The 23,671-nt window shown below is 36.4% G+C and overlaps 3 protein-coding genes and 1 long non-coding RNA gene across 9 annotated transcripts in view; all 4 read right to left on the bottom strand.

Annotated features, from left to right (window-relative positions):
- Positions 1-4,225: 4,225 nt before the first annotated feature.
- mzt2b (mitotic spindle organizing protein 2B) lies at positions 4,226-9,688 on the bottom strand. Of its 6 annotated transcripts, none has more exons than XM_082140393.1 (6): positions 9,585-9,613; positions 9,340-9,374; positions 9,042-9,242; positions 6,887-7,038; positions 6,577-6,711; positions 4,226-5,143 (listed from the first exon to the last, which is right to left on the bottom strand). In XM_082140393.1, the coding sequence occupies exons 3-6, from the start codon at positions 9,224-9,226 to the stop codon at positions 4,992-4,994; spliced, it is 624 nt and encodes a 207-aa protein (XP_081996519.1). In that variant the 5' UTR covers positions 9,227-9,242; positions 9,340-9,374; positions 9,585-9,613; the 3' UTR covers positions 4,226-4,991. The 6 variants fall into 6 exon arrangements, with proteins under 6 accessions (XP_081996519.1, XP_081996518.1, XP_081996516.1 ...); XM_082140392.1 differs by having other exon boundaries at positions 9,304-9,374; positions 9,585-9,599; XM_082140390.1 differs by lacking the exon at positions 9,340-9,374 and having other exon boundaries at positions 9,585-9,688.
- Positions 9,689-9,980: 292 nt separating this feature from the next.
- LOC309477219 (uncharacterized protein) lies at positions 9,981-15,488 on the bottom strand. Its single transcript, XM_082140387.1, has 8 exons — positions 15,289-15,488; positions 13,559-13,757; positions 13,288-13,478; positions 12,716-12,880; positions 11,896-12,054; positions 11,540-11,674; positions 11,315-11,407; positions 9,981-11,231 (listed from the first exon to the last, which is right to left on the bottom strand). The coding sequence occupies exons 1-8, from the start codon at positions 15,301-15,303 to the stop codon at positions 10,797-10,799; spliced, it is 1,392 nt and encodes a 463-aa protein (XP_081996513.1). The 5' UTR covers positions 15,304-15,488; the 3' UTR covers positions 9,981-10,796.
- A 624-nt stretch (positions 15,489-16,112) lies between these two features.
- Positions 16,113-21,548, bottom strand: LOC309477220 (lysosomal membrane ascorbate-dependent ferrireductase CYB561A3). Its single transcript, XM_082140388.1, has 6 exons — positions 21,226-21,548; positions 19,530-19,707; positions 17,681-17,883; positions 17,385-17,539; positions 17,004-17,169; positions 16,113-16,374 (listed from the first exon to the last, which is right to left on the bottom strand). Exons 1-6 carry the CDS (start codon positions 21,256-21,258, stop codon positions 16,351-16,353), a joined length of 759 nt encoding a protein of 252 aa, XP_081996514.1. The 5' UTR covers positions 21,259-21,548; the 3' UTR covers positions 16,113-16,350.
- A 711-nt stretch (positions 21,549-22,259) lies between these two features.
- The window catches only part of LOC309477281, a 29,351-nt gene continuing 27,939 nt past the window's right edge, over positions 22,260-23,671 (bottom strand). Inside the window, exon 3 of the long non-coding RNA XR_014198597.1 lies at positions 22,260-22,783. This is a non-coding gene — a long non-coding RNA (uncharacterized lncRNA). The remainder of the gene's footprint in view (positions 22,784-23,671) is intronic.

Below are 23,671 nucleotides of genomic sequence, written 5' to 3'. Positions count from 1 at the left end.
TCTGAAAAAGCATAATAGCGGCCTTTTAACGTGTTGTTTTGTTTTTCTCTTCAAGAAAATGTCCTTGTGTGCGCAAGCATATTTGGCAATAAATCTCATTCTGGATTAAATATGGTATACATTTATTTACCCCATAGACGTCCACTTTTACAAACTGAGGTAAATTATTTTCTACTTTCTTTTTTGATTTTAGCAGATGTAGGAGCCCGATCTCACGGGAAAACGTACAAATTCTACAAAGTGGCTTATTCGTACGAATTCATACGACCTGACTCGTACGAATTAGTACGATTTTTGCAAAATCGTACATATTTGACGAATTGGCCAATTCGTATGAATTCATACGAATGACCTACCCCTGACCCCGCCCCTAAACCTACCCATCACGTGGGTTTAGACAAATCGTACAAATTCGTACGAGTGAGGTCGTACGAATTAGTACGAATTAGCCAACTTTTTATCATTCGTACGAATTCGTACGAATTGGTCGTGAGATAGCGTTGGATGTAGAGATCACAGTTCACGTTTAACCCAGAATATGTCTTTACAGATGCACTTTCCGCACTGTCATTTTACCCCTCAATAACTATATCGTCAAAATGATACTTCAAATTCATTTCTGTCATATCAGTAGCCTAATAAAAGTTGGTTGCCTCTTCATGCCACTATGTTACGATCACATGACCAACTGTTTCCTGCTGCTTGACCAAGTTAGGTTTGATTTAAATAGCATTCCAGTACAGAGCACTTTAAAAAGTACATCTAAAAAAAGCAGACAAGCAAACTAAACAATATAACGACAAACACAATAGCCTACTTGTCGTCTGCATTTTGTTTTCAGGAATGGAAGCGGAACTCTACGGAAGGGAAGAACGGCACTCTTCAAAATAAAGGTTCATTTTAGCATCTATGGTTCCATGAAGAACCTTTTCCATCAATGGAAACTTTCCATTACACAAAATGTTCTTTTTAGTGGAAAAAAGGTTTTCTTTACACTACACTACCCAAACAGGGGTTTTCTCAGCAATGCCATAGAAGAAAAATGTTTGGTTTGCCAAAGAACCTTTCAGTGAACAGTTCTTAAAAGAACCATTTTTATTCATAAAGTATAGAACATTAATCTGAAGAACCTTTTTTCCACTATAAAGAACCTTTTGTGGAATGGAAAGGTTGGATGTAAAAGGTTCTTCATTGACCATATGCCAATAAAGAACCTTTATTTTCATAGTGTAAGAAAAAAAATATTTTAAGAAATGGTTACCTAAAGGTTCTTTTGGGGAAGCAAAAATAGTGGTTCTACGGCACCACTGCAAAAACCCACTTTTAGAACCTTTATTTTTATAAATGTGCATCTTTTGTGTGCAACTTGAAAGCTTGCACAATGCAAGGAGCACAATGTGGGGTTACAAAATAAGAAGAGAAGTTAATCTACCTGTAGTAGAAATGTGGCACACGTCTCCTTCCATACAGAGACACAAACTCACATACATATTTGGGGAGAGTGAGTGTGTATGAGCACGTAAAGGGTTAAAGAGGGTTCCTGCTGTGCTCTCTGCTTCTGTGTCTCGGCCCATTACACTTGCCGGAGTACAGCAATATGCCGCCATCAATTACAGCCTGGCTGCACTGCCATCAATACAGAGAGCAGGAGAGCAGCGGCACAGCCACATAAACACGACAAACGGCCACATTAAAACCTCTAGCTCACCTCTTTCACCCTCTCTCTCTTCCTTCCCAGCTCACACACACACCTATTTTCTTTAGCTCAAGCCCCTCAAGCGCTTTTCTTTTTTTGTTTTCTCCACAAGTGTATGTCTTTGTCCTCATCCCTCTCAGTCTGGCAAACAAAAGCTTTTCTTTTCTATTCCCCTCGTGAGCAGTGTTCTGTTTTTTACTTATGGCCCATACCCTTCAAAAGTCCAGCGGTACCATCACTGGATTGGCGTACCATAAAACCCTCTTGTCTGGCTATAACATCCGCTCCAACCAACCCGTCACGGTCTGCTCACTGCATACACATACACACAGAGATCAATACATACTCAGATCAATACACAACAACATTTGACCGACCAGTGGAAGACTGGTGTTTAAAAAGCCTGTTTGTGGGGGTGGGGGGGGGGGAGATATTACTAATAGCACAAAAATCACAAAAATGATAGTCAAAGAACCCAACTTGTTTCCATTAAAATGGCAAGTGAAAACCCAACTAATCTTTTGGATACAGAAACTTTCACAAGTGACAAATAAAGAATAAGAAAACTGTTGAAAGACTTATCTACACATCCTTGTGCAATGAGATGTGTCCTTATGGCCATATTTGTGCCATCTGAAAGAATTCACTTTCATACACTGGCCTTGAAAGAGAAAAGACTGTCTGTCTGGCATTCATAAATGAAAAGTAGAGCATATACAAGTGACTGTGTTCATCTGTCAGAGCTTAGTTGGGTCATATACTCGCATGTATGACAGCAGTTTGTCTTTCCAATGGAAACGTCTGGAAAAGTTTTGTTACTTTGAACTGTTAAATTGCTTTGCGTTGAGGTCGGGTCAAACTGGTTTGAAAATGTTTTACTTTTATATTTAAAATCCTTAAACAGTGCTATTGGAATTATATCATATAATAATTGCACTGGATGAACTGAAATTCCTGTAGTTTTTTTTTTTTTTTTTTTCACTATCCTTTAAAAGTTTGGGGTTGCGGATTTTTTTAATGTTTTTTGGGGGGAAAAAATCTAAATTTCTCCGAATTTATTTGAAGAAAAATACAGAAATAAACCCAGTAATATTCTGAAATTAAAATGTGATCTATTAATGCGATGTTAAAGCAGAATTTTCAGCATTATTAGGCTATTCCAGTCTTTAGTGTCACATGATACTTCAGAAATTATTCTAATATGCTTATTTGTTACTCAAGAAACATTTCTTATTATTATCAATGAAGAAACCAGTTGTGATGCTTAATCTTTTTGTGGAAACCATTAAGATTTTATCCGTATTCTTTGACGAATAAAAAGTTAAAAAGAACAGCATTTATTTGAAATAGATTTGTCCTTGCTCATTTCTTTTTATTTATTTCTTAAATCGGGCCCAAAAACTTTTGAATGGTAGCTGTATGTTACGTGGTTTTGCCAGTTAAAAAAGTCCTTAGAACTGATATCAAATTATTAAAAAAACAAAATAAAAAAACACTTGACATCCGAGGCCTAGTTTGGACAGACACAGGACATTATTATCAGCTCTTTAAAATTTTACCTAAAGCCTGGCTTTGACTACAGGAGTTTTTAAATCTTAACCGATTGTGAAATCTGGTTGCATCACGCACATAGGAGAATCTTCATAGATTTTCTTCTTTAAAATCTCAAATCTACACACACTACAAGATTTGAAAATTGTGGCGCATCGCACACTATATAAGATATTCTTAAGATTACTGCAGATATACTACGGTTACACAGACGTTGTTTTTCAAGACAGGTTGTCCTTAAAACGGAGAGAGAGAGAGAGAGAGAGAGAGAGAGAGAGAGAGAGAGAGAGAGAGAGAGAGAGAGAGAGAGATTAAGCGTGTGTGAATTACCTGAGTCTCTGTGTATCTCAACAGTGTTCGGCTCAGCGTTTCTGCTAAAAGCTAAACTACTTTTATCTGCTTCAATGACAGCACCGTTGTTACCTCGCTTGTGAGAAATGTCATGTAGCTTTTAAGCTGCTAAATTATTTTACTGATAAAATCGTCAGAGCAGCGCTGACAACACGTGTGACCATACTGTATGAGTGCGCGCGTTTGAGTGGGAGAGAGAGCGGGAGAAATAGACTTTCTGGGAGGTATGCTTTCCGCACATACTAAAATATAATTTTGTGGCAAAAAACATGGAAATATATATATTTTTTATCTTATTGTTTACTATATATTTTTTGCTTGATCAGTTTCGTTTTTTTTTTTTTTTTTTGCTGTTGTAGGCTGCAAGGACCTTTGAAGCTGGAAATGACTGAAATCATTTGGCGAAGTGATATGGACATGCAATGCGGTCAAGACCTGCCTGGAACTACTTGTTCATTTAGAAACTAAACTTTTTCATGTGCCTGCAGCTCATTACTGAAGAGACGTTCTTTAACCATTGTGCATGTCTCAAAGGTGAAGAGGTCTTTCCTTGACTTACACATGCCATCAAATGTGACCACACTTTAAGAAAGTTCAGTGTACAAACAAACACAGACACACAAGTGCTTGCATTGACCCTGGCCTTTTCCAGCTTTTATAGAGAAAGGCAGGGAATCAAATAAATTCATTCAACATAGAATATGAAGTTCAGGTTAGAATGAATGAAGACAGCAGTCATAGTTCCTACAGTCAAAAATGTGTCATTTTCCACCATGAAATGAAACAGTGAGACTCTCTTATTTTGCTTTATAATAGATTGATGCATAAACTAATGTATTGTATACTAACACTGCTACATCACGTACAGAATTAAAGTGTAAAATACAATAATTGTTTTATATTTTTACTCAAAAATGCAGAGATGTACTTGGAAAATATTGGATAAAAGAAAAATAAATAATGTAAAAAACAGCACATTTCACAAATGAAAATAATGACTAACTTCCATCTCATCACAGTCTATCAAGACATTTAAAGTGTCTTACACAAGAACAACTTTAAAACAGATCTGGTTCACAGCAGCCTCAAAGCTACTTAATTTCAGGTTTAAAGATGGAAAAAGATTTTCTTTGTTTTTAAATTGTCTTGGTGTGAAAGTGTAAACTAAACTGGCATACAAAATTCCATACAAGTGGTTCAGCTACAGTATCCCAGGGCGAGATGCAAATTTGATGCAAAGCAAGTGTTTTTCAGGCAACACAAAAGACATCCCCAAAGAGGAGATCGTTTACAGTTGAAAAGTTTCTGCCAATCGTACAGGAACCTTCTTCAACAGAACATAGGAGTGTAATTCAAGCAAGTTTAGTATGTGTTGTTTAATCGGTGAAGAACTTCAGTTGGATGTGAGCTGAGAAGACGAGCTGCTGCTGCCAGAGCTCTTGGCGCTCTTCTGCCCCCTGGTGGCACTGACCTGCCGTGGCACTCGCTGGCTAGAACCGTCTCTCGCTGATTTCTCCCCTTGCCCTGAACTTGTTTTACTGCGCACTGCACAAATACACACAGAAGAAAAGCATGTTAATATAATTTAAACACATTCATGTGACACGCTCTATCATTTTGAGTCAGAAGTAGCAACAAAACGTTTATGGAGGAACACTATCATACAACATGAATTTAGACTCTTGTTCATTTGAAAGACTTCTTTAATCGCATGGAGCGCATGTGAACCCATCATTATTTCTACATTAACTATTAGTTTTAGAGAGCAACAGTGCCAACCCATTTTTGGGGTTCTGGAAGTATTTTTTCCATAGGGATTTCAACAAAAAAAGTATGAATTAAAGAGACATAAGCCATGATCCAAACCAACCAGATACTAGGTGAATCACATTGCAAACTTTGATTTGACGCAAAAACGTATTTGAAAATCGGACAAAAAGTTACAGGTTTGTGTACTTAAAAGCTTTAATGAGGTAGAGAACTATAATCCAATGAAGCATTGTGAACAACAATCAAATAAAAAAATTATGGATCTATATAAAACTATTTATTTAAAGAGGTTGATTATGTATATAGAAACAACTTATTTTACAATTATTGCAAAACAAAAACAAATTTTTAAGTAGTTTGAGAGCGTAGAGAGACTTACACGGGCTTTGTCCCAAATGGCAAACTTCATGTGCACAGGTCATTAGGTATAGAAACAATTAGAGAATAGCATATCTCTAAAATATTTGATAAAATCAGTATATTTTAACCTGTTATTGATGTCTTAATTATTTAACATATTTAAAAAGCACAATTTAAACAAGAAAAAATATAATTACATAATTAGAGAGTGTTGAGACTTTGTTTATTATTTAGTGCATAAATCTGTGTATTTCTGGGTCAAAATGACTCAAAATGATAGAGCAGGTCACATGTTAGGGTATAAAGGACATTATAATGATTTGGAAAATCAGGCGACACCTATCCAAGATGGTTTACAGTTGCAATGAGATTAGATATTAGTGATGAATTGGAAAAATGTGCAAACACCATCCGTTTATGAAGTTGACAGTCACATGCATGCTTTTCAAAGTTGGTGGCAGACAATTTTGCAGGATGCTGGTTTACTAGTGCATTACAGTGTCACATTCGACACACGCCATTAACAGACATTCATTTACCATGAGAACCAGAGGACTTTATAGCCGGATGAGAGTCACAGAGTCCATGAGACACATGAAAGAAGCCGATCTGGGGCATTTCACCCCCATATTCGGAGCATCGAGCCCGCAAATCACAGGCACAATCGGCGAGGCATGAGAATGAGAACAGATATACGGCACTATGAAGCTGAGGCAGGAATTAGTTATGTCAGCATGAGAAATGTGCTGCAATAGTTCATGGGAGTGAAGAGAAGACCTTGAACTCGCAAACATCGGAATTAAAAAAAGGATGAAGGTTCCAAGCTAAAAGACAGAGAGAAGAAAAACCTTGAGAGATAGGAGCGCTCGTGTCACCACTGCTGTAGACCACTATCTTAGCCCCTCCCCTAGGTGGGCGGGACACCGGTGCAGAGGGAGGGGCTGCAGTTTTAGAGCTTTTTCCTGAGACCACACATTCTTCTTCTAAAGGAAGTCACACAGATTCAATTAAACAATGCTAGCACAAAACATGGAGAAAGTGATCAAAGTGGGAGTTTAAAACTACTACCAGAACAGCAGAGATGTTGTTTTGTGTTGGACATCACCTATTTTCCAGCTCATGTAATACTGTGGCACATTATGCTTTGGTACCACTCACCTCTAGACTCTGAAGGTGCAGCGGTGGTGTGGGACGCTGTGGATGTGTCACCGGTGGACGCTTCAGAGACCTTCTGCCCTGCACACATGGTCTTTAGGGTCTGAAAGACTGCCAGAGGAGCCACGTTCATCTTCAGCAGGTCCACTATGATCCTGTAGCAGAGCAAGAAGAGTTCGTTTAGAATCTCGAGACACATTAACTGACAAAAAGTGCAAACTCAGTAAAAGAGGTTACGTGTCTCAGAGATTTTATTATAGATGCAAAGGCCCGGTTTCACAGACAGGGCTTTGATTAAGCCAGGATTAGGCCTTAGTTTAATTAGGGCATTTAAGTAGCATTTATAAACGTGCCTTAGAAAAAAAATTCATATTGTTTTTATGGAAGTGGCATCAGCAATGGAATTAAAGATGACAGTGTTCAATAAATTAATATTTCTATTAACTAACAATTCTACATGGTCTTAAAGTTCATTGGCAATTATGAACTACCTATATTTAAGCTAATTACAATTCACACTAGTGTTATTTTAGTATAAATTAAACAGTATTTGTAGTTTTTATTAATATCTTGAATTTGTTATTTTTATAGTTTTCATTTTAGTTAAAGGTTTAATAATTTTGTTGTGCGTATTGGGTTTTTGTAATATGTCTATAGTTTTTATTCATTTTTATTTCAGTTTTAGTTATTTTAGTACATCAAAATTTGCCTTGGAAACTAGCTAAAAAAAAAAGTACATTTTATTTACATTTATTTTAAGTAATGAAAATGTTTTTAATGGTTTCAGTTTTAGTTAACTATAATAACCCTGCTTTGCACATGGCTCACCAAATCCAAGCTTAAAAATACAGAATTCTTTTCATGAACCGGTTATTTCAAACAGACATACATGAAAGAGAACGTTTTTGTTTGAGTCGGTGAGCTGTTAACCCGGCTCAATTTGAGTCAGACACAATAAAAAAAAAATAAAAAAACGGTTCTCAGTTTAACAGCTTGAACCGATTCAGTAAATTTTGAGATTCTGGACTATATTGCTTTCATAACTTTTCCTCTTTCGGGTGTAGTGTAAAGAAAACATCCAAAATACACATTTAAGTGTTTATTTTATTACATTTTAACTATTTGTATCAGTAGATTTCAACAAGAAAATATATCTTTTTACGGTCGTTTTCTCTCCTGCACGGAGCCAGAAATCTCCACTTCAGTAGCACTTATGCCAACTTTACAGTTTTATTCCTAGCTATTTTCTGAAGGTTTTTACAGGAGTTTGTTCATGTATCATTTGCCTGATTTATCTTACTTTTTTCTGGCTGTTGACAGTATTTTCCGATTTATGGTGTGATGAAAAGAGATATTCAAAATCCCCTCAGTAAAAACATTTAACAATACCAAAACCAAACAATAATTTTGAACCTGACTTTATCCAATGTTTAGATTTCTGGTCAGGTAGCTGGTTTCTTAAAAGTTAGTCATCTCATTTTTCTTCTTCAAGACAAGTCAGTTACGTTAAAAGGTATATCTGTCTAATTTCAATGGGAAATGTAAGGCTGATTAACTCGTACTTAACTGCTAGTTGGTCAAACTATTTCTTAAGACTTAACAAGGCTAAGTTTGTGCAACTGGCCGCTGGAAGTGTATGCAAATTAGAGCATATTTAATTATTATACAATGCATCATTTGCATATTTAAACAACATTTCCAAAAACAATAGTCTTAAATTACTGTCATTAATCAACTGGGGAAGTATGGTGATATCTATTTTTATCTTATTCACCTGTAGTGTCTTGCTTTGAAGGGATCCCAGACAGCAACATAGTGTTGGCCCACATCTGGTACACGTGGATTCCACGACTCGGCCTGGATGTGGGCCGACACTATGTTGCTGTCTGGGATAGTTCACCCAAAAATAAAAATGTGAAGATATTTTGAAGAATGTTTGTAACCAAACAGTCGTGGGACACCACTGACTTCCATAGTATTGGGGAAGTCAATGGTGCCCCACATTCTTCAAAATATCTTCCTTTGTGTTCGGCAGAAGACAGAAATGTATACAGGTTTGGAACAACTTGAGGGTGAGTAAATGATGACATCATTTTCATTTTTGGGTGTGAACTATCCCTTAAAGAACCCTATTGGCGTTTGATTTTGTGTGACTCACTTAAACACCTCTTGATCAATGACTATCCCAGCAGCCTGAGTGAGCTCGAACAGCTCAGTCTCCTCCGCATTTAAGACCTTTTTCTTCTTGATGCTGTATTTCTGGACATTCCCGCTGACGGTGACGCTCAGAGAGGGGGAATCCGGGGCTGTGGGCATCGTCCCGGGCTGTGCTGACTGTGACATATGCACCACCTAAACACTATAAAAACACATGAAACCACAAAACAAGCGCGCATTCCTGTGTTAGTTCTGCTGAAAACACTAATCTCCTCTCGTGAAATGTATTTAACGCCAACCGTGATGCGTGGGGTGTCTTGCCTTGGTAAATGACTTTTGAATAATAATACATTATTATAAATGTTGCACAAAAACAACCAAGCTTTATACATTTAAAGTGATTGTGCACGTATAACAGCCTAGTTGCCACATTAATTACATACTGAATTCGATAAACATATTCCTGTTCCCTTCCTGTTTATACTATACACAGAAATGTTTTTTAGGTTTTAAATAAGACGTTAAAGTATAATATAATACTCACAGTGTACTAGTGAAATGCCCGCGTCCTTCTTCCGGTATTATTATTATTATTTTCTTGCTTGATAACGCGAACCAGCATGTGCTGCCACCGTCAGGTCTGGAGAAGGCGTTGGCGGTTGTCTTCCTCCAGGGGGCGCTTGGTGGGTCAGAAAACTAATGTCACCCATTGAGCATTCATTCGAAATTTTAACCTGTGCAGTAGGACGAATAATTGTTTAAATAATTTAATTTAATTTAGAAAACCATAACATAAAAGATAGGATTAAAAAAGTACAAAATTAAGTGATAATAAAGGACTGTGATACTGGTCAACAACACGGAGGTGGCATTTGGTGATAATTTACAACACTGAGAATATTTCAAAGCCACTAAATTGAAAATCCACCGTAAAAAGAGGGAGAGAGAATTTTTTTAATTATTATTTAGAGATGTATAAATGCATCTGCTGCCCATGTGTTACCCAGTGTCCCACTGATGATGGTCATTCGCTGGTAAAAGTTCAGTAAAAGCTCCATGAGCCGCATTAAAATCCCAGAACTATGTTTATCTCTGTGGGTAAATTAATATACTAAACATTATTACATAATGAAACCTGACATGTACCACATCAATCTACGTACAAATTATAAAATGTGTTTTACGTTTAATCACAAAGGGCTGATCTGGTCCATCTGGATTAGCGATGTGAAAAGTAACAGTTCCCAACGCATGGTAAAAGTAATGCACCGGTTGAACAATTTAACTCGATAAAAGACACTTATTTTAGTGGCATTGGATTGAAAATGCATATGAAAAGCCATGGTAGGATAATAATGTACTGTTGTGCCGACAAGACCATCAAGATTTAGCAACCCAACATAAAACGTTTTTCCACAGCTCATCACAAAATGTTTATGAATTCAAGATCAGTAAAATGCTTCTATTTATGCTCAAAGAACAACAGAAGCTAGACATTTTTTGAGTGACAAGAGCATATGAGTCCATTAAAAAGCATTGCCAACGCCAAAGCAGCATTTAATATAAATAAGCATGGAAAGGAGATTTAAGGTAAAAAAAAATTGCATCATGGAAATGTATATGTGCTGTATATTACGTCAACTGACAGAATACAGATATGATTTTTGACCTGGAAATGTGTGGCTAAGGTAACAGCAAACTTTAAAAGCGTTAAGAAAAAGGAATGGAGACGAGTGTTTCTAATGTCAAGTCATTCTCAGCTGACTCTTTGTACTTTGCTTTCAACTGTGTGTGAGTCATCCGCTGAGCTGCGCTTCTTAGACGACACGAGGGACAATGACACTTCCTGTTTATCCTCTAAAACCTTAGATGTAGTCAAGCCAGTGTTTGGCAAATCTAAGTCCAAGCCGGGGCTCTCCAAACAGGGGATTGTATCGGTTGGCACTAGTTCGAGCTCTGTGGGTCTTAGTGCCTCATGCTGCTCAGTTTGTAATTGTACATCCATATCCTCCAGTCCTGTTAAAGTGCCACTGATAACTTCAGTTTGTGGCTCTTCTAGATCCACATTGAGCTGCAGTGCACCCTTGTGTCCATTGATTGGCATGTTATCTGCTCCTGACAGGATCTCTCTCCTGAGTGAGGCCAACTGGGCCTGCAGGAGCTCCTTGTGCTGCGCTTCAAGGTTTTCCATCTAACAATAAAAAAGTAAGACAGTTTTCCCCAGGAGAAATATCAATTTGAAGTAGCCCAAGCCAATACATTCTGAACACTTACAAGCTTGGCCACCTTCTGCTGGCTGTGATCTGGACATTGATATGCTTGCAGTTCCTCAAACATCCTAACATTAGATTGAACCAGACTTGCAACCTAAAAGTAAAATAGAAGAAATGCAAAAGAAGACTACATAGAGAAAAAAATAAATATAGAATATAACTTTAATGAAAGTGAAAAATGACATTTTACAAAAAAAGGCTAATTATAAACTAATTGCAGGTATACCTGTTCCTTGAGTTGTTTAATCTCAGCTTGTAGTGTCTTCTCCATATTCTCTTTCTCCTGACGGAGTGTGTACATCTGCTGGTGGAGCTCCAGGAGTCGTTTCTGTAGCAGGGTCTGTTCCAAACCTTCTGCGTCCTGAAATAACAGTGACAAAGCATTTAGATCACTCCTACTTAAAAAAAAACAAACATACTAACCCCAAATAAAAAATAAAAAAAAGCTTCAAAAACGTCTAGCTGCATCAATAATGATAGATAAATGGACAAATCTAATTAGAAGGGTTTTTTTTTCACAGAGCATTCATCATTAAATACCATAAAACAGTAATATGTTCTGTGATTCATGTTATCAATGACCTGTTCAGTTATGATACCAGTAGCCATGTCATAGATCACACTGTTTCCCTGTCCGTCAGGGTCCATAAGAACAAGAGTCTGTGTCCCATCAGATGAATTCTGGGAAGACCCCACCTCCTCCTCAGCACCCAGTGGGATCCCATTCCTCTCACCGTCTTCCTTCAAACACAAAGGAAAGGTCGACAACAATATTACAAATCAAACACTAAGAGGTTTAGTAGTAGATCACACTTGTTGGGTCCTAATATGCTTTTAAACTTCTTTTTTTTTTTTTTTTTATAATGTTGCTGTTTGAACTTGAAAAAGGTCTGCAAAGTAAAAAAAAAAAAAAAAAAAAAAGCACTCTGTATCAATAATTACTAGTGTTTCTGAACTCCTGGAAATGCCTTAATTGTAGTCTTGAGTTTTCTTCCGGGATTGTACGCGTCAGAATTTAAATGTATTTAAATAATTCCCACCCAAGGCATGGACAAAAAAAAGGGGCGAGGCCTGGTTGAGTTGCGTTAGTAGTCTGCTGAAATTCACGGTTATGACAATTCCCAAACAGGCTTGAAGAGGTTGACCAATCACAACACACCAATCAGAGCATATTGTGCTTTTCGAAAGGAGGGGCTTCATAGAGACAGGACTTAGCGTTACTGACGGACTGTGAAGAGAGGTGCTGCAATAATGTAAAATATGTGGGAAAAAACGTTTTTTTAACTTTCAGGCATGAAAACCTGTTCTAGTAGACCCCAAAACCAAAATGAAGACTTAAAAAAAAAAGAGCATAATAGGTTCCCTTTAATGAAATGCCCAAAATAAAACTTGGACAGTCTACCTTTGGCTCCACAGTCAATAGGGTTTCGGTGTCAGTGGTCAGGATGGGCTGAGTTAATATGGATCCAATGCCATCTCCACCTGGTCCAAGACTCACTGCCAGCCCTTCATATGCTTTACCATGAGCCTCTGAGCTCTCCCCATAATACTGTCGGCAGTTCACATTCTGGGAGAGGAATCATGCAAACATTATTGGGTTCAAAAAGAGCAATCCAATGCGTAAAAAAAGGCTGTTCACACTAAGCACGATAACTATAACATTTAAAAATATATATTCTAATTTGATGAAAAAATAGGCAAGTCAACACCACAACTATTACGTTAATGACAGAGAGGATGATATCGTTGGACCTTTTTTTCAGCTGATGAATGATAAAAGCATCAGCCAATTAGAATCCACATGACTTTAAAGAGCTTGAGCATTCAAAGTGGCAGACAATATAACTATAGTGTGCAGTGCACTTATTATAAACAGAACATCACCATACATTGGTGTGGTCGCTAATACAGTTATCTTTGAAGTTATCGTTCTTGGTGTGAATGGACCTTTAGCCCGACGTTATCCACCTTTACCTGAGTGACTTGGATCTGGAATGTAGTGTGGGGGTTTCGGAAGTGTGTTTTGTAGTGTTTGATGGCCTCGTCCCGCCTGTTGAAACCATTTCTACAGCGGTAACAGTGCCAATGAGCACCTTTAAACCTCTTTTCTCCTTTAATAGTTCCCACAATCTCACAATGGATACAGCAGCGCAGCACCTTCAAGCCTGTCCATAAAAAATAAGTGTAAGAGAGAGACTGATTTCAAAGAGCATCAGTCATAAAAGCTACATTTTATGTTCCTCACCTGCAAAGTCAATGCCTTTGTCCACATGTTTGATTCGGAAGTGAGCTCGCAGGATGATGGGATCTTGGTAAGCCTCGGCCACAGAACAGAGGGGGCAGTGCATGTGCACACCTTTCTCCTGCCCTAAACACTTCTCATCCTGACACAGCACAGGTGTGTATGCGTGCTCTGTTCCTCTGACACGAACCGAGGGATGGGCCTAGAAAAGCAATTGCAGACAGCCTTCTGAATGCAACTCTAAAAGAGACATTGTATTGAATAAGTAGCCCTGTTACTGTGCTGACAGCTGTTTAGGGCTGGCATACTTAAAAAACATACTTTATTGTTCTGATCTGAATACATAAAAAAGTCATTTTTATTTAGTTCTAACTGGGAAAAATCTGTAAATGGAGGTTGCTGTACAATAAAGGGTTATTTCACCCCAAAATTTAATTCTGTCATCATTTGCTCACCCTCATGTCGATCCAAACCCCTAAGACTTTAGTTCATCATCGCAACACAAATTAAGATATTTGTAATGAAATCGGAAAGATTTCTGTCCCTCTATTGACAGTCGACTCCCTGCAACTACCACTTTGACACTTCAAAAAGTTTATAAAGACACACAGTCGCTTTATACGCTGAACAGATTTAATTTAGGCTTTTATTCACATATAAACATTGATCAGCAAACATAAACAAAAGCTCAACCGAACCTGCTTGAAGCGAGAGAACAAACCTCATTGGTTCTCTCACATGTCAAGCGAACATGCTTGAGCTTCCGTTTATCATAACATGTGAGTTGATGAATGTTTATATGTGAATAAAAGCCTGATTGTTATTTATGGATCAAATTAATAAAACTATGCTTCAGATTATTAATGATGCATCAGATTAATAAAATGACATGCATAAAATGGTCCAAGCCCATCTGGGTGCTACAGTGTTTAAATTCTTACTTTACATTAGGCTATATTATTATCATCATTACTATATTATCATATAGAGACTGTATGTAATGCTTGTCAAGTTCACTTTGGTGATGTCTAAAAATATTTATTTTATATCCGAGTAATCCGACCTAGAAGGCATTTTGCTCTGATGTGAACAGCTAACGTTACAGATTTACAGTAGGAGCACCAAATCTGACAAGACATCATTAGAGCTTCCTGAAATCTGTTACCTCCTGTTCTGCACACATAAACACTTCCACAAACAGATTATTTCGTTTAAATTTAATCAACATGTATCTACTCGTCGTTATTTAAGTGATTTGCAGATATTTCACGTATTGTTTTACTATGCATTTCTTTAAGACCCCCTTGTGGTAATCGTAAGCATTGCCGCCGAAAACCAATGAAACTTGGCCCGGCGGCAAGTTTGTCAACAATATGAGAAATTATTACAATCACGATCTAAGGTACTCCAAAAAACTCTTGTTTGCAAAATGCTATTATTTATGTAAATGTTGTAGATGTAATACATATGCTTAAATGGGCCTAATGCATCACTAACCGTTTAACGTTACATTTATATATTTTTCATAAGGCCTGCAACTAGTTTAATAAAATAATGGGTAGTTATAAAACGATACCAGGTTGATCATGCAAATCTTGACTACTGTAAGTTACTGAATCACAATTGACCAGAAAGTTAAAAGCTGCACGCAGATTTTGCACACTTAATCAAGCTAACAACTTTAGCAAGCTAACACAAAAACCACAGCATTTTACGTTTAAACTTTCACTCACCACAAAAGTGGACATGCCTTTGATATAGAATAAAAATCCGCTTCAAATTCAGCAGTCCGCCCGGCGTTTGTCGTAGTCTTTAGCCTATGAAACATCCCATTTCAGAGCGCTTGTGTGTGGTTCGTCATCTGCGTGTACACACATTCACCTGCGAGTTTCCAGGCACACAACACCGATGAACGAAATGACGAGATGTCATTATTAGAACTCAACGTAAATTATTTTCATTGGCCACCATCAGCTTGGGTGGAATTTTAAACCAATCAGCACCGTAATCGATGAGTAAGGGATGTCGGTGTCACCACAACGAAGGCTGCACGTACACTGGTATAAGATGAAAAATCCATCATATTAAATATCTAGAAATATGTAATGCAGTCAGAAACGTTGATTATCTTATCTAATTTATTGCACTCCTGTACTTATTATAAAATTCACAATTCATACATTTTATTTCAACGAATTATTAGAATATAGCTACGGAATTTTTTTTTTTACAATTTAGCTGATACAAAATGTTTTCCTAAAGTGGCAATCTCACATTTTATATATGTTAAAAATAATATTTAATTTCCTAAATGGTCTTCTACAAAGCTATGGTAGCAACCCACAGCCGATTGTTTCACAAGGGGATGTAGCTCAGTGGTAGAGCGCATGCTTTGCATGTATGAGGCCCCGGGTTCAATCCCCGGCATCTCCACTTTTCCTCAGGACTACAGTAGGCCAACTTTACAATAGGACTACAGTTCAACAACTTTACAAAAAAATAAATAAAAAATAAACAAATAAGATGAAAAGTCTAACGTAAATGACATAATATATAGTAGTCTACATGTAAGCTGGTTAATTTATTGATTTTTTTCTTGCAATTTTTTTTCTAACCACAAGAGGTCTGTCTCTAACATTGATAAGGTTACATGTCAATCAATTGGCATTCAGATGTTTTGGATGAGTAGATGAACAAGACATAAAAACAATCATCTGCCACAGAGTAATCAAAACATGATTTGTATAATTGTGGCCCAAAGTGTGTTTCTTCTTTTTTCTTGTTTACTCCAATCGTCATCTGGCATCTGTCAGCAAAGGCTGCAAATGAAATTAAAAAGAAAAGAAAAAAATCAGCCATCACCTCTCTGTTCAGCACTTAAGGTTTTAATGCCACAAATGTAAATTAAAAAAACAAAAACAAAAACGTATTAAATGCAGACAACAAATATATACTACCGTGCAAATGTTTCGGTCTATATATATAATTTTGATAATGTTTTCTGTTTTAAACTATTTTAAACTATTTTAAAACATAATCTGCTTAATTTTCAGCATCATAACTCCAGTCTTCAGTGTCACATGATCCTTCAGAAATCATTCCAATATGCTGATTTGGTGCTCAAGAAACATTTATTTTATTATCAGTGCTGAAAACATTTGTGTTGATTAATATTTTGTGGAAACCATGATACTTTTTTCATGATTCTTTGATAAAAGACAAATTAAAAGAAAAGCATTTATTTGAAATATAAATCTTTTGTAACATTATAAATGTCTTTGCTGACACTTTTGATCAATTCAATGGATTCTTGCTGAATAAAAGTGCAAATTTCTTTAAAAAAAATGAAATAGCCTAAATAAATCTTACTACCAAAAACTTTTAAACAGTAGTGTCTATTCTTATAATTCAATTTTGGCATCTTAAAGTGAAATGTCATCATACTCACCCTGTCAGTTTCATTCTCAAACTCTGGATTCTTCCATTTCGGATTGGACAGTATTTTCAGCACTACCAATCCAAAAACAACAACTAAAACACCTAATGAGTTTGCCAACAGAGCTTCAGCAGGCAGCGCCGTATATGGTTCTGTATTGCTCCCATTTCTCCCGTTTCTGCAGAGACATAATTGGTTGGGAATATTGAAACAGATACAAACAACTCAGCCATCAACAAAACACACAATGAATGAAAATGAAATCATTAGATGGGTGGTTTCACCATAATAAGCTACACTAGTTCAAAGGGAAAAGTTATTATTTATCTGAATAAGATAAATTGCAGCCATTTCTTGTAGCTACATGGGTGTGATTGTAGGATTGTCACTCACAGCGTCAGAAGTAGTTTCTCATTGATCCCAGACAGGCTGGTGATGAGACTCAGGATGAAGATGGCCATGCCCATCCATATGTGGAGAGGTTTCAGGCGGGCTCTAATAGCCAAAGGTGTCCAGGGCAACAAGAAAGCGCAAAGACCCACAAACCACTATTCAGTCAGAGGACAAAGGCAGAGGAGACGATGTCAAGCATCATTCCATTGAAATTTGATGGAGCAGAAACTTTACCATGCATGAAGCAGTGAAAATACTGTGACAAGTCATTCATCAGGCTAGTCCATGTGGTATACCTGCAAAGTGAATAGGGCCACTGTGGAGATCCCAGTCCAGCTGTGTAATGAATACAGATGAGGGATGTTGTTGGCACTGTGAAAATCAAAGGCAGCACACAAGCCTACCACAGCCAACACCACTGCCATGAACAACAGCCCTGCATGGGCCAACTTACACCACCACCTGCTCCAGGTGAGAGGAACACGGTACAGGACTATGGCTAAGAGAGAGACAGACAGACACAGAGAAAAGAGAAAACTGAATATCATTCACAGTAAGTGTTTTGGACCTGGTATGAACATGGTGGTGGTACCATGTGTTTTTTACATACCATGGTAATATCCCTGGAAGTAATTTCTTTGGAAGATACCATGTACACTATCGCTCAAAAGATTTGGGTTAGTAATATGTTTTTTAAAGATATTAATTCTTTGCATAAAGGATACATAAAATTGATCAGATCAGTATAAGATTTTTATAATGTTACAAAAAAAAAATCGATTTCATATTAACGCTGTTCAAGTTTCAATTCATCAAATAATCTTGAAAAAAATATTCCACAAAAATATTAAGCAGCATAACATTGATAATAATAAGAAATGTTTATTGCGCACCAAATAATCATAAAATGGTTTTTGGAGGATCATGTGACACTGAAGACTGGAGTTATGATGCTGAAAGTTCAGCTTTGCCATCCAGTCTTTTTGAATTATATTAAAATAGAAAACAGTTATTTTAAACTGTAATAATATTTCACAATATAGGCGCCTTTGATTTTATTCTCCTCTAAACCACTAGATAGCACAAAACTTTCCAAAACATCCGCCTTTCAAGATACATGTGGAAATTCGGCTGATCCTTGACGTGATCGCAAACAGTGCTAATTTAATCTAGTATTCGATGTTTTTTAAAATGTTGTAGATTTAAATAGCAAATAAGAATCGCTAAAATTATTGAAAAGGTCTTCTTAATGATTTTCAGTTTTGTCCAAGCTAATTAAAGCAACAGTTTTTCAATAACGAAAGATTATGTAAAAGTATGGTATTTCTGCTGTTGGGGCAAAAGGCACAAAAACCATACTTTTACATATTCTTAATTAAGATGATAATTAACAGCTGTCTGACTTAAAAAATAAATTAAAAAATAATAATCATGACATGGTTAGATTCAGATGGTAAATATCATTTGTGGGGTAAAAGGCTTACATTACCACCTCATATAAGATTTTTAAACAAAATAAACCACTTTCATGATTAATTTTCACACAAAATCTGTCGTTCCATCAATGTTCAATATAAACGTCTATATAAAAGTTCACTGCTAAAACTAAGAATAAAATGGTTATTAAATATCCTCCCTCTTCTCCACATCTATGCTTCACAAACAAACAGCTTTTCTCACTCACTATTCATATAGCAAATAAACTACATCGTACAGCTTGAAAGACTGTCCATTAGAGACGAGCACAGCTGTTTGTGTTTAATTAAATCCTTGTTATATCATTACACATTTACCTAACATTTTGTCGTTAAATGTGGTGGAAAATATTACTCACACACTTAGGGCACTTGTTCAGCACTGAAGAAAGTCAAACAGGTTTGGAATGACATAGCTTAAGTTATAAATTAAAATATGACAGAATTATCCTTTTTCTGTGAACTATCTCTTGAAGCCAAATCTTGATTTGCTCTCCATTTAATCTCACTGCCATCTTGTAGCCATCACCTAGTGATTTTTTCTTATGAGACTGTCTGTGGAGCAAGACCATTAACCAGAAAAGGAAAGAGAAGAGAAGAGGTCTGCCAGTTAAAACAACAGAGCAATAGAAAAAAGTGTTTACATGTGAGACAGAAAGAGAGCTCTCACCATTTCCATATAACACCACAAGACTCGTCACCATGAGGACCGGGTGCCAGTTAAACTGCAGAAATGAACCATCCCAAGCAAACCCTCCTCTCCAGGTTCCACTCCACAGAAACACGATTATCACACACAAAAACCCGAGCCACACGCTCAGCAGATAGAAAGACACAGGCAAACGCATCTGTGTGTGAAGAAACATTGGACTGATTGGATAAAATAATCATTTCAAAGCAAAACAAACATTTAATTCTTTATTTAAGGTTATCATCTTCAATAGAGACATCTTCAATATAATCTTTATTATTGCTCAGCAAAACAACAGAAATGTCGGTAACACTATTATTAAATTGACTAACACTAAATTGTGCTTATGGAACTAATCTTAAACCTAACCCGAAACCTAATCATAACCCTTACCAAAGTACACAACTTCCTTACTTGAGTGAAAGTATAGATACTACTGGTCAAATATTACTCTGTTACAAGTAAATGTTGTAAAGACCGATTTTTACTTTAGTAAAAGTACTCGTTTTTAAAAGAACTTCAGTATCAAAAGTAAAAAGTAAATGTCAATGCATTGTTTTATTATTGTTGCATTGTTGTAATACTTACAGTACATTATGCCTCTGAATCTTTGCCTGCCTACCTACCCTCATATATCAATATCAAATTGATTTCTAGAACACAGTTCCAGTGGTGGGATTGAATGTGAGATTGAATAAGTGTACTCACACCCACATGGCTGTTCCCTCAAATAGTTCCCTATTTATTTTTTGGCTTTAAGTATGAATATGTTAGCCTTACTGTTATCTATAAGCTATTGTGCTCCACAACAATGACAACATTTGCTTTTAGAAGACCAAACCCAACGCTGAAAATGAAAATCAGGTTTATATAAAAATCCAACATCAGATTGACGTTAATCTCCACACTGTAAAAAATTTCTAACCCTCCCAAATCAAAAATTTCAAGTGACCGATAACATCTAAATTTTTCAATTGGCCCAAGTGAAATTCTTGTTGCAATAGTCTGTTAACATTGGCTCAATGAGAAATAATACATCAGACTAATTGAAAAATTTTGATGTTATCGGTCACTTGAAATTTTTGACTTGGGGATGTAATTTTTTTTTACAGTGCAACGTTGGACAGACGTTGTATTGTGGTTAAAAATGAAAATCGGGTTGACATCAGAACCCGACTGATGTTGGTTTCTGACGTCAACCTGACGTTCATTTCCAACCAAAATCCATGTCAAACCTACGTCGGGTTATGATGTCAACCCCTGCAACCAAAATCATCCACTGACTGACATTACTACTTTAGGACCTTAACAGAAATGTAGTGGAGTAGAAACTACAATACAGTAAAAAGTTTCCAGAAAAAATAATACTAAAATAAAGTACAGACACTCAAAAAGTGTACTTAAGTACAGTACTCAAGTAAATGAACTTTGTTACTGTCCACATCTGCTAACCATATATACTGTAGTAAGTACATGCAGTTAATTATTGTTACTCAGTATTTATATAATAAATAAATACATTGTAACACAGACATAAAGTGTAACTGAAATAAAGCTGCTAAGTGACATAAAGTTTATAAGCTATACTTTAATTCTGTAACTACAAAAGATCCAGCATAGAATGTCTTGAAATGTTAGCTTATATAGTCACAAATGAAATATCCTATAGTCTTACCTTGCTTTTATGTTCCAGACATTCAATGGACATATTTTCTCCTCTGTGACTTTCTTTTATGTGTCCAACCCCAGAATTTTGAGAGATGTTTTGCAAGTCATGGTCGTGCTGTTAACTAATTCTCCTTGAAAGCTAAAAAAAAGTTTGAACAGTTCTGCTTGTCTCATGTCTACATAACTATAGTGGAGCCTCAATGGGTGCCAAGCCTTTGTGATGTATTATTTGAGGGAATTTATATATAGAGAGATAAATGAATTAGACTCTTACAAAGGTGAAATATCTTTTGTCCAAAAACTTAAAATGTTCTTTTACAAATGAATTTCTGTGGCTTGAGTACTGAATAAATCACCTTGCTGTTCTTTAGGCCATTGCTTCAGGTACTAAGCCATACAAGCATCCGTCACCAAATACCCAAAAATATGCTAGTAAATGGCAAATGCCACTATACCACTGAAGTTCAAAACACAGAGCACACTGCAAATTTCCTTTTTTGCTGTGTCATTTAGCCGTGAAAGCACCACAAAGGCGTTAGTGTCACTGTGATGAAGCGTGTCTTCAGAATTTTTGTCTCGCTAGATGTTCTTTCACACAAGCCATCGTGAGAGCAGATAAAATGCAAATATGATATGATATGTCTTTTAGGAGTTGATTATCTCACTCAACCTTTATCTAAATGGCACGTATTATCTACGCTGGACAAGGGACATGAACTAAATGACTGGCATTGTCCAGGAACTGACCTAACGAATTCAGAAGGAGATGAATGCATTATAATAAAAGTACAATGTCTTAGGTGGCCTTCATCTGCCATTCACTTATTGTACTCACATTATCAGGAAACCAACCCATGTAAGGGAATGACAGTGTGCTTGCTTCATTCAAATACCACTGGCCGTTTACTCACTTATCAAATTAAAGAAATTGCCATTTTCTCAGACCAAAAAACTGAGTCTGCCAAAAGTCACATGGTGTGCTTTCATGGTCATGAAATATGCTTTCAAAACACAAGATGTACAAAGATTTACATTGTTCAGATATATTTATTGACTCATTCTGAAAACGAACCATTTCGAATGCATTTATCAAAGATATATAAAAGTAAATGGCAGAATACAATAAAGGATGATTTATATGTAATTTACTGGAGGCATTGATTAACAGACATAGTATGTCTAACTGATCATATATCGTATATTAAAATGGACGTTCCGGAAGGTAAAGGCACACAGAGACAGACATGCTTAATACAGACTTCCTTATTGTCCTCATCCTCAATAAACAGTGAAATATACTGGTTCTCTTCCCAAGGAAGCTCACCGTTTTCAGAAACTAGGATACGGTAGTTTGGGATGTCGGGCCGAAAGCAGAACTTCTTCATTGGAGTATGCGGCAGCACGGTGTCCATCAAAACTTGGCTGTTGTATTTTGTAATGAAGGCTTCAACGTCCAGCTTGTCTTTGCTTATAAAGACTCGCACATTCCTGCTGCTTCTGTTTAACACGTTTGTTTTAGCGATTTCGTTGCCCATCGTCTTCAGTGGCAATGTCTTCAATTATGCCTGATGATAGTAGAATACAAATAGTGCAAACATAAAATATAACAGCATCAGCAGTACAGTGTAAGTAAGTACAGTCAACCAGGATTTCAGAACTGAACTGAATGCCTTTTAAATTCCAATTCAATTCCTGAATATGAAGTGGCAAACAGTATGCAGGAATTAGGAATTAGAAATAACTGAAATTCAAAGAAATTCAGAGCAGAGTCAAGACAACTTTGAATGACAATTTAACAAAGTCTATCATGATTTTTTGAAGGTTTAGGCAGTCAGAAAGATAAATAGACAGGATGGATGGATGGATGGATGGATGGATGGATGGATGGAACTTATTAAAATTCCAACTCATTCTTAAATAATTAATTTTGCACAGATCTAGCATCACAGAATTTGCTGTAAACATTTGAAGAGTTCAGATGCAAAAGCCTCTAAGAGCCATCTGAAATTTTCTTCTAGAATGATAATTTTTATAAAGCTTGTATATTTAAGTTAAGTAATTTCACTTAAATGACAATTAATAGGTAATTTGCATTGCCATTTAAGTGAAATGATTGAACTTAAATATACAAGCTTGATAAAAATGATCATTCTAGAAGAAAATTTCAGATGGCACTTAGAGGCTTTTGCATCCGAACTCTTCATTTGAATATTTGACTGAGTTATTAAAATCCGAAACAATAAAACTTTTTCATTTTAGTTTTTGTGACCCCTCATGAATGAAAGAATAAGTGTTTTAGACCAGTGTTCTTCAACCCTGCTCCTGGAGGACCCCCAACACTGCACGTTTTCTTTGTCTCCCTAATCAAACACACAGGATTCAATTCATCAACTCATTATCACATGGGTTAATGAGCTGATGAGTTGAATCAGGTGTGTTTGATTAGGGAGACA

This window comes from Leuciscus leuciscus (assembly GCF_965113295.1).
Source record: "Leuciscus leuciscus genome assembly, chromosome: 16".
Lineage (NCBI taxonomy): Eukaryota > Metazoa > Chordata > Actinopteri > Cypriniformes > Leuciscidae > Leuciscus > Leuciscus leuciscus.
The sequence above is the reverse complement of the archived record's forward strand: the minus strand, read 5'-3'. Positions and strand labels throughout refer to the sequence as shown.

Excerpts from the sequence above, each read along its gene's own strand:
- mzt2b (XM_082140390.1), bottom strand. The coding sequence starts at position 9,226 with ATGTCACAGTCAGCACAGCCCGGGACGATGCCCACAGCCCCGGATTCC. Across the intron at positions 7,039-9,041 it reads ATTGATCAAGAGGTGTTTAA|GATCATAGTGGACCTGCTGA; the intron begins GTGAGTCACACA and ends GCTCTGCTACAG. Across the intron at positions 5,144-6,576 it reads GAGCGCTCCTATCTCTCAAG|TGCGCAGTAAAACAAGTTCA; the intron begins GTTTTTCTTCTC and ends GTATTTGTGCAG.
- LOC309477219 (XM_082140387.1), bottom strand. Across the intron at positions 11,675-11,895 it reads CTGGTATCATAACTGAACAG|GACGCAGAAGGTTTGGAACA; the intron begins GTCATTGATAAC and ends CTGTTATTTCAG. Across the intron at positions 11,408-11,539 it reads TTAAACAACTCAAGGAACAG|GTTGCAAGTCTGGTTCAATC; the intron begins GTATACCTGCAA and ends TTTTACTTTTAG.
- LOC309477220 (XM_082140388.1), bottom strand. The coding sequence starts at position 21,258 with ATGTCCATTGAATGTCTGGAACATAAAAGCAAG. Across the intron at positions 17,884-19,529 it reads TGTGGTGTTATATGGAAATG|CCATAGTCCTGTACCGTGTT; the intron begins GTGAGAGCTCTC and ends TCTCTCTCTTAG. Across the intron at positions 17,170-17,384 it reads GAGAAACTACTTCTGACGCT|AAACGGGAGAAATGGGAGCA; the intron begins GTGAGTGACAAT and ends ATGTCTCTGCAG.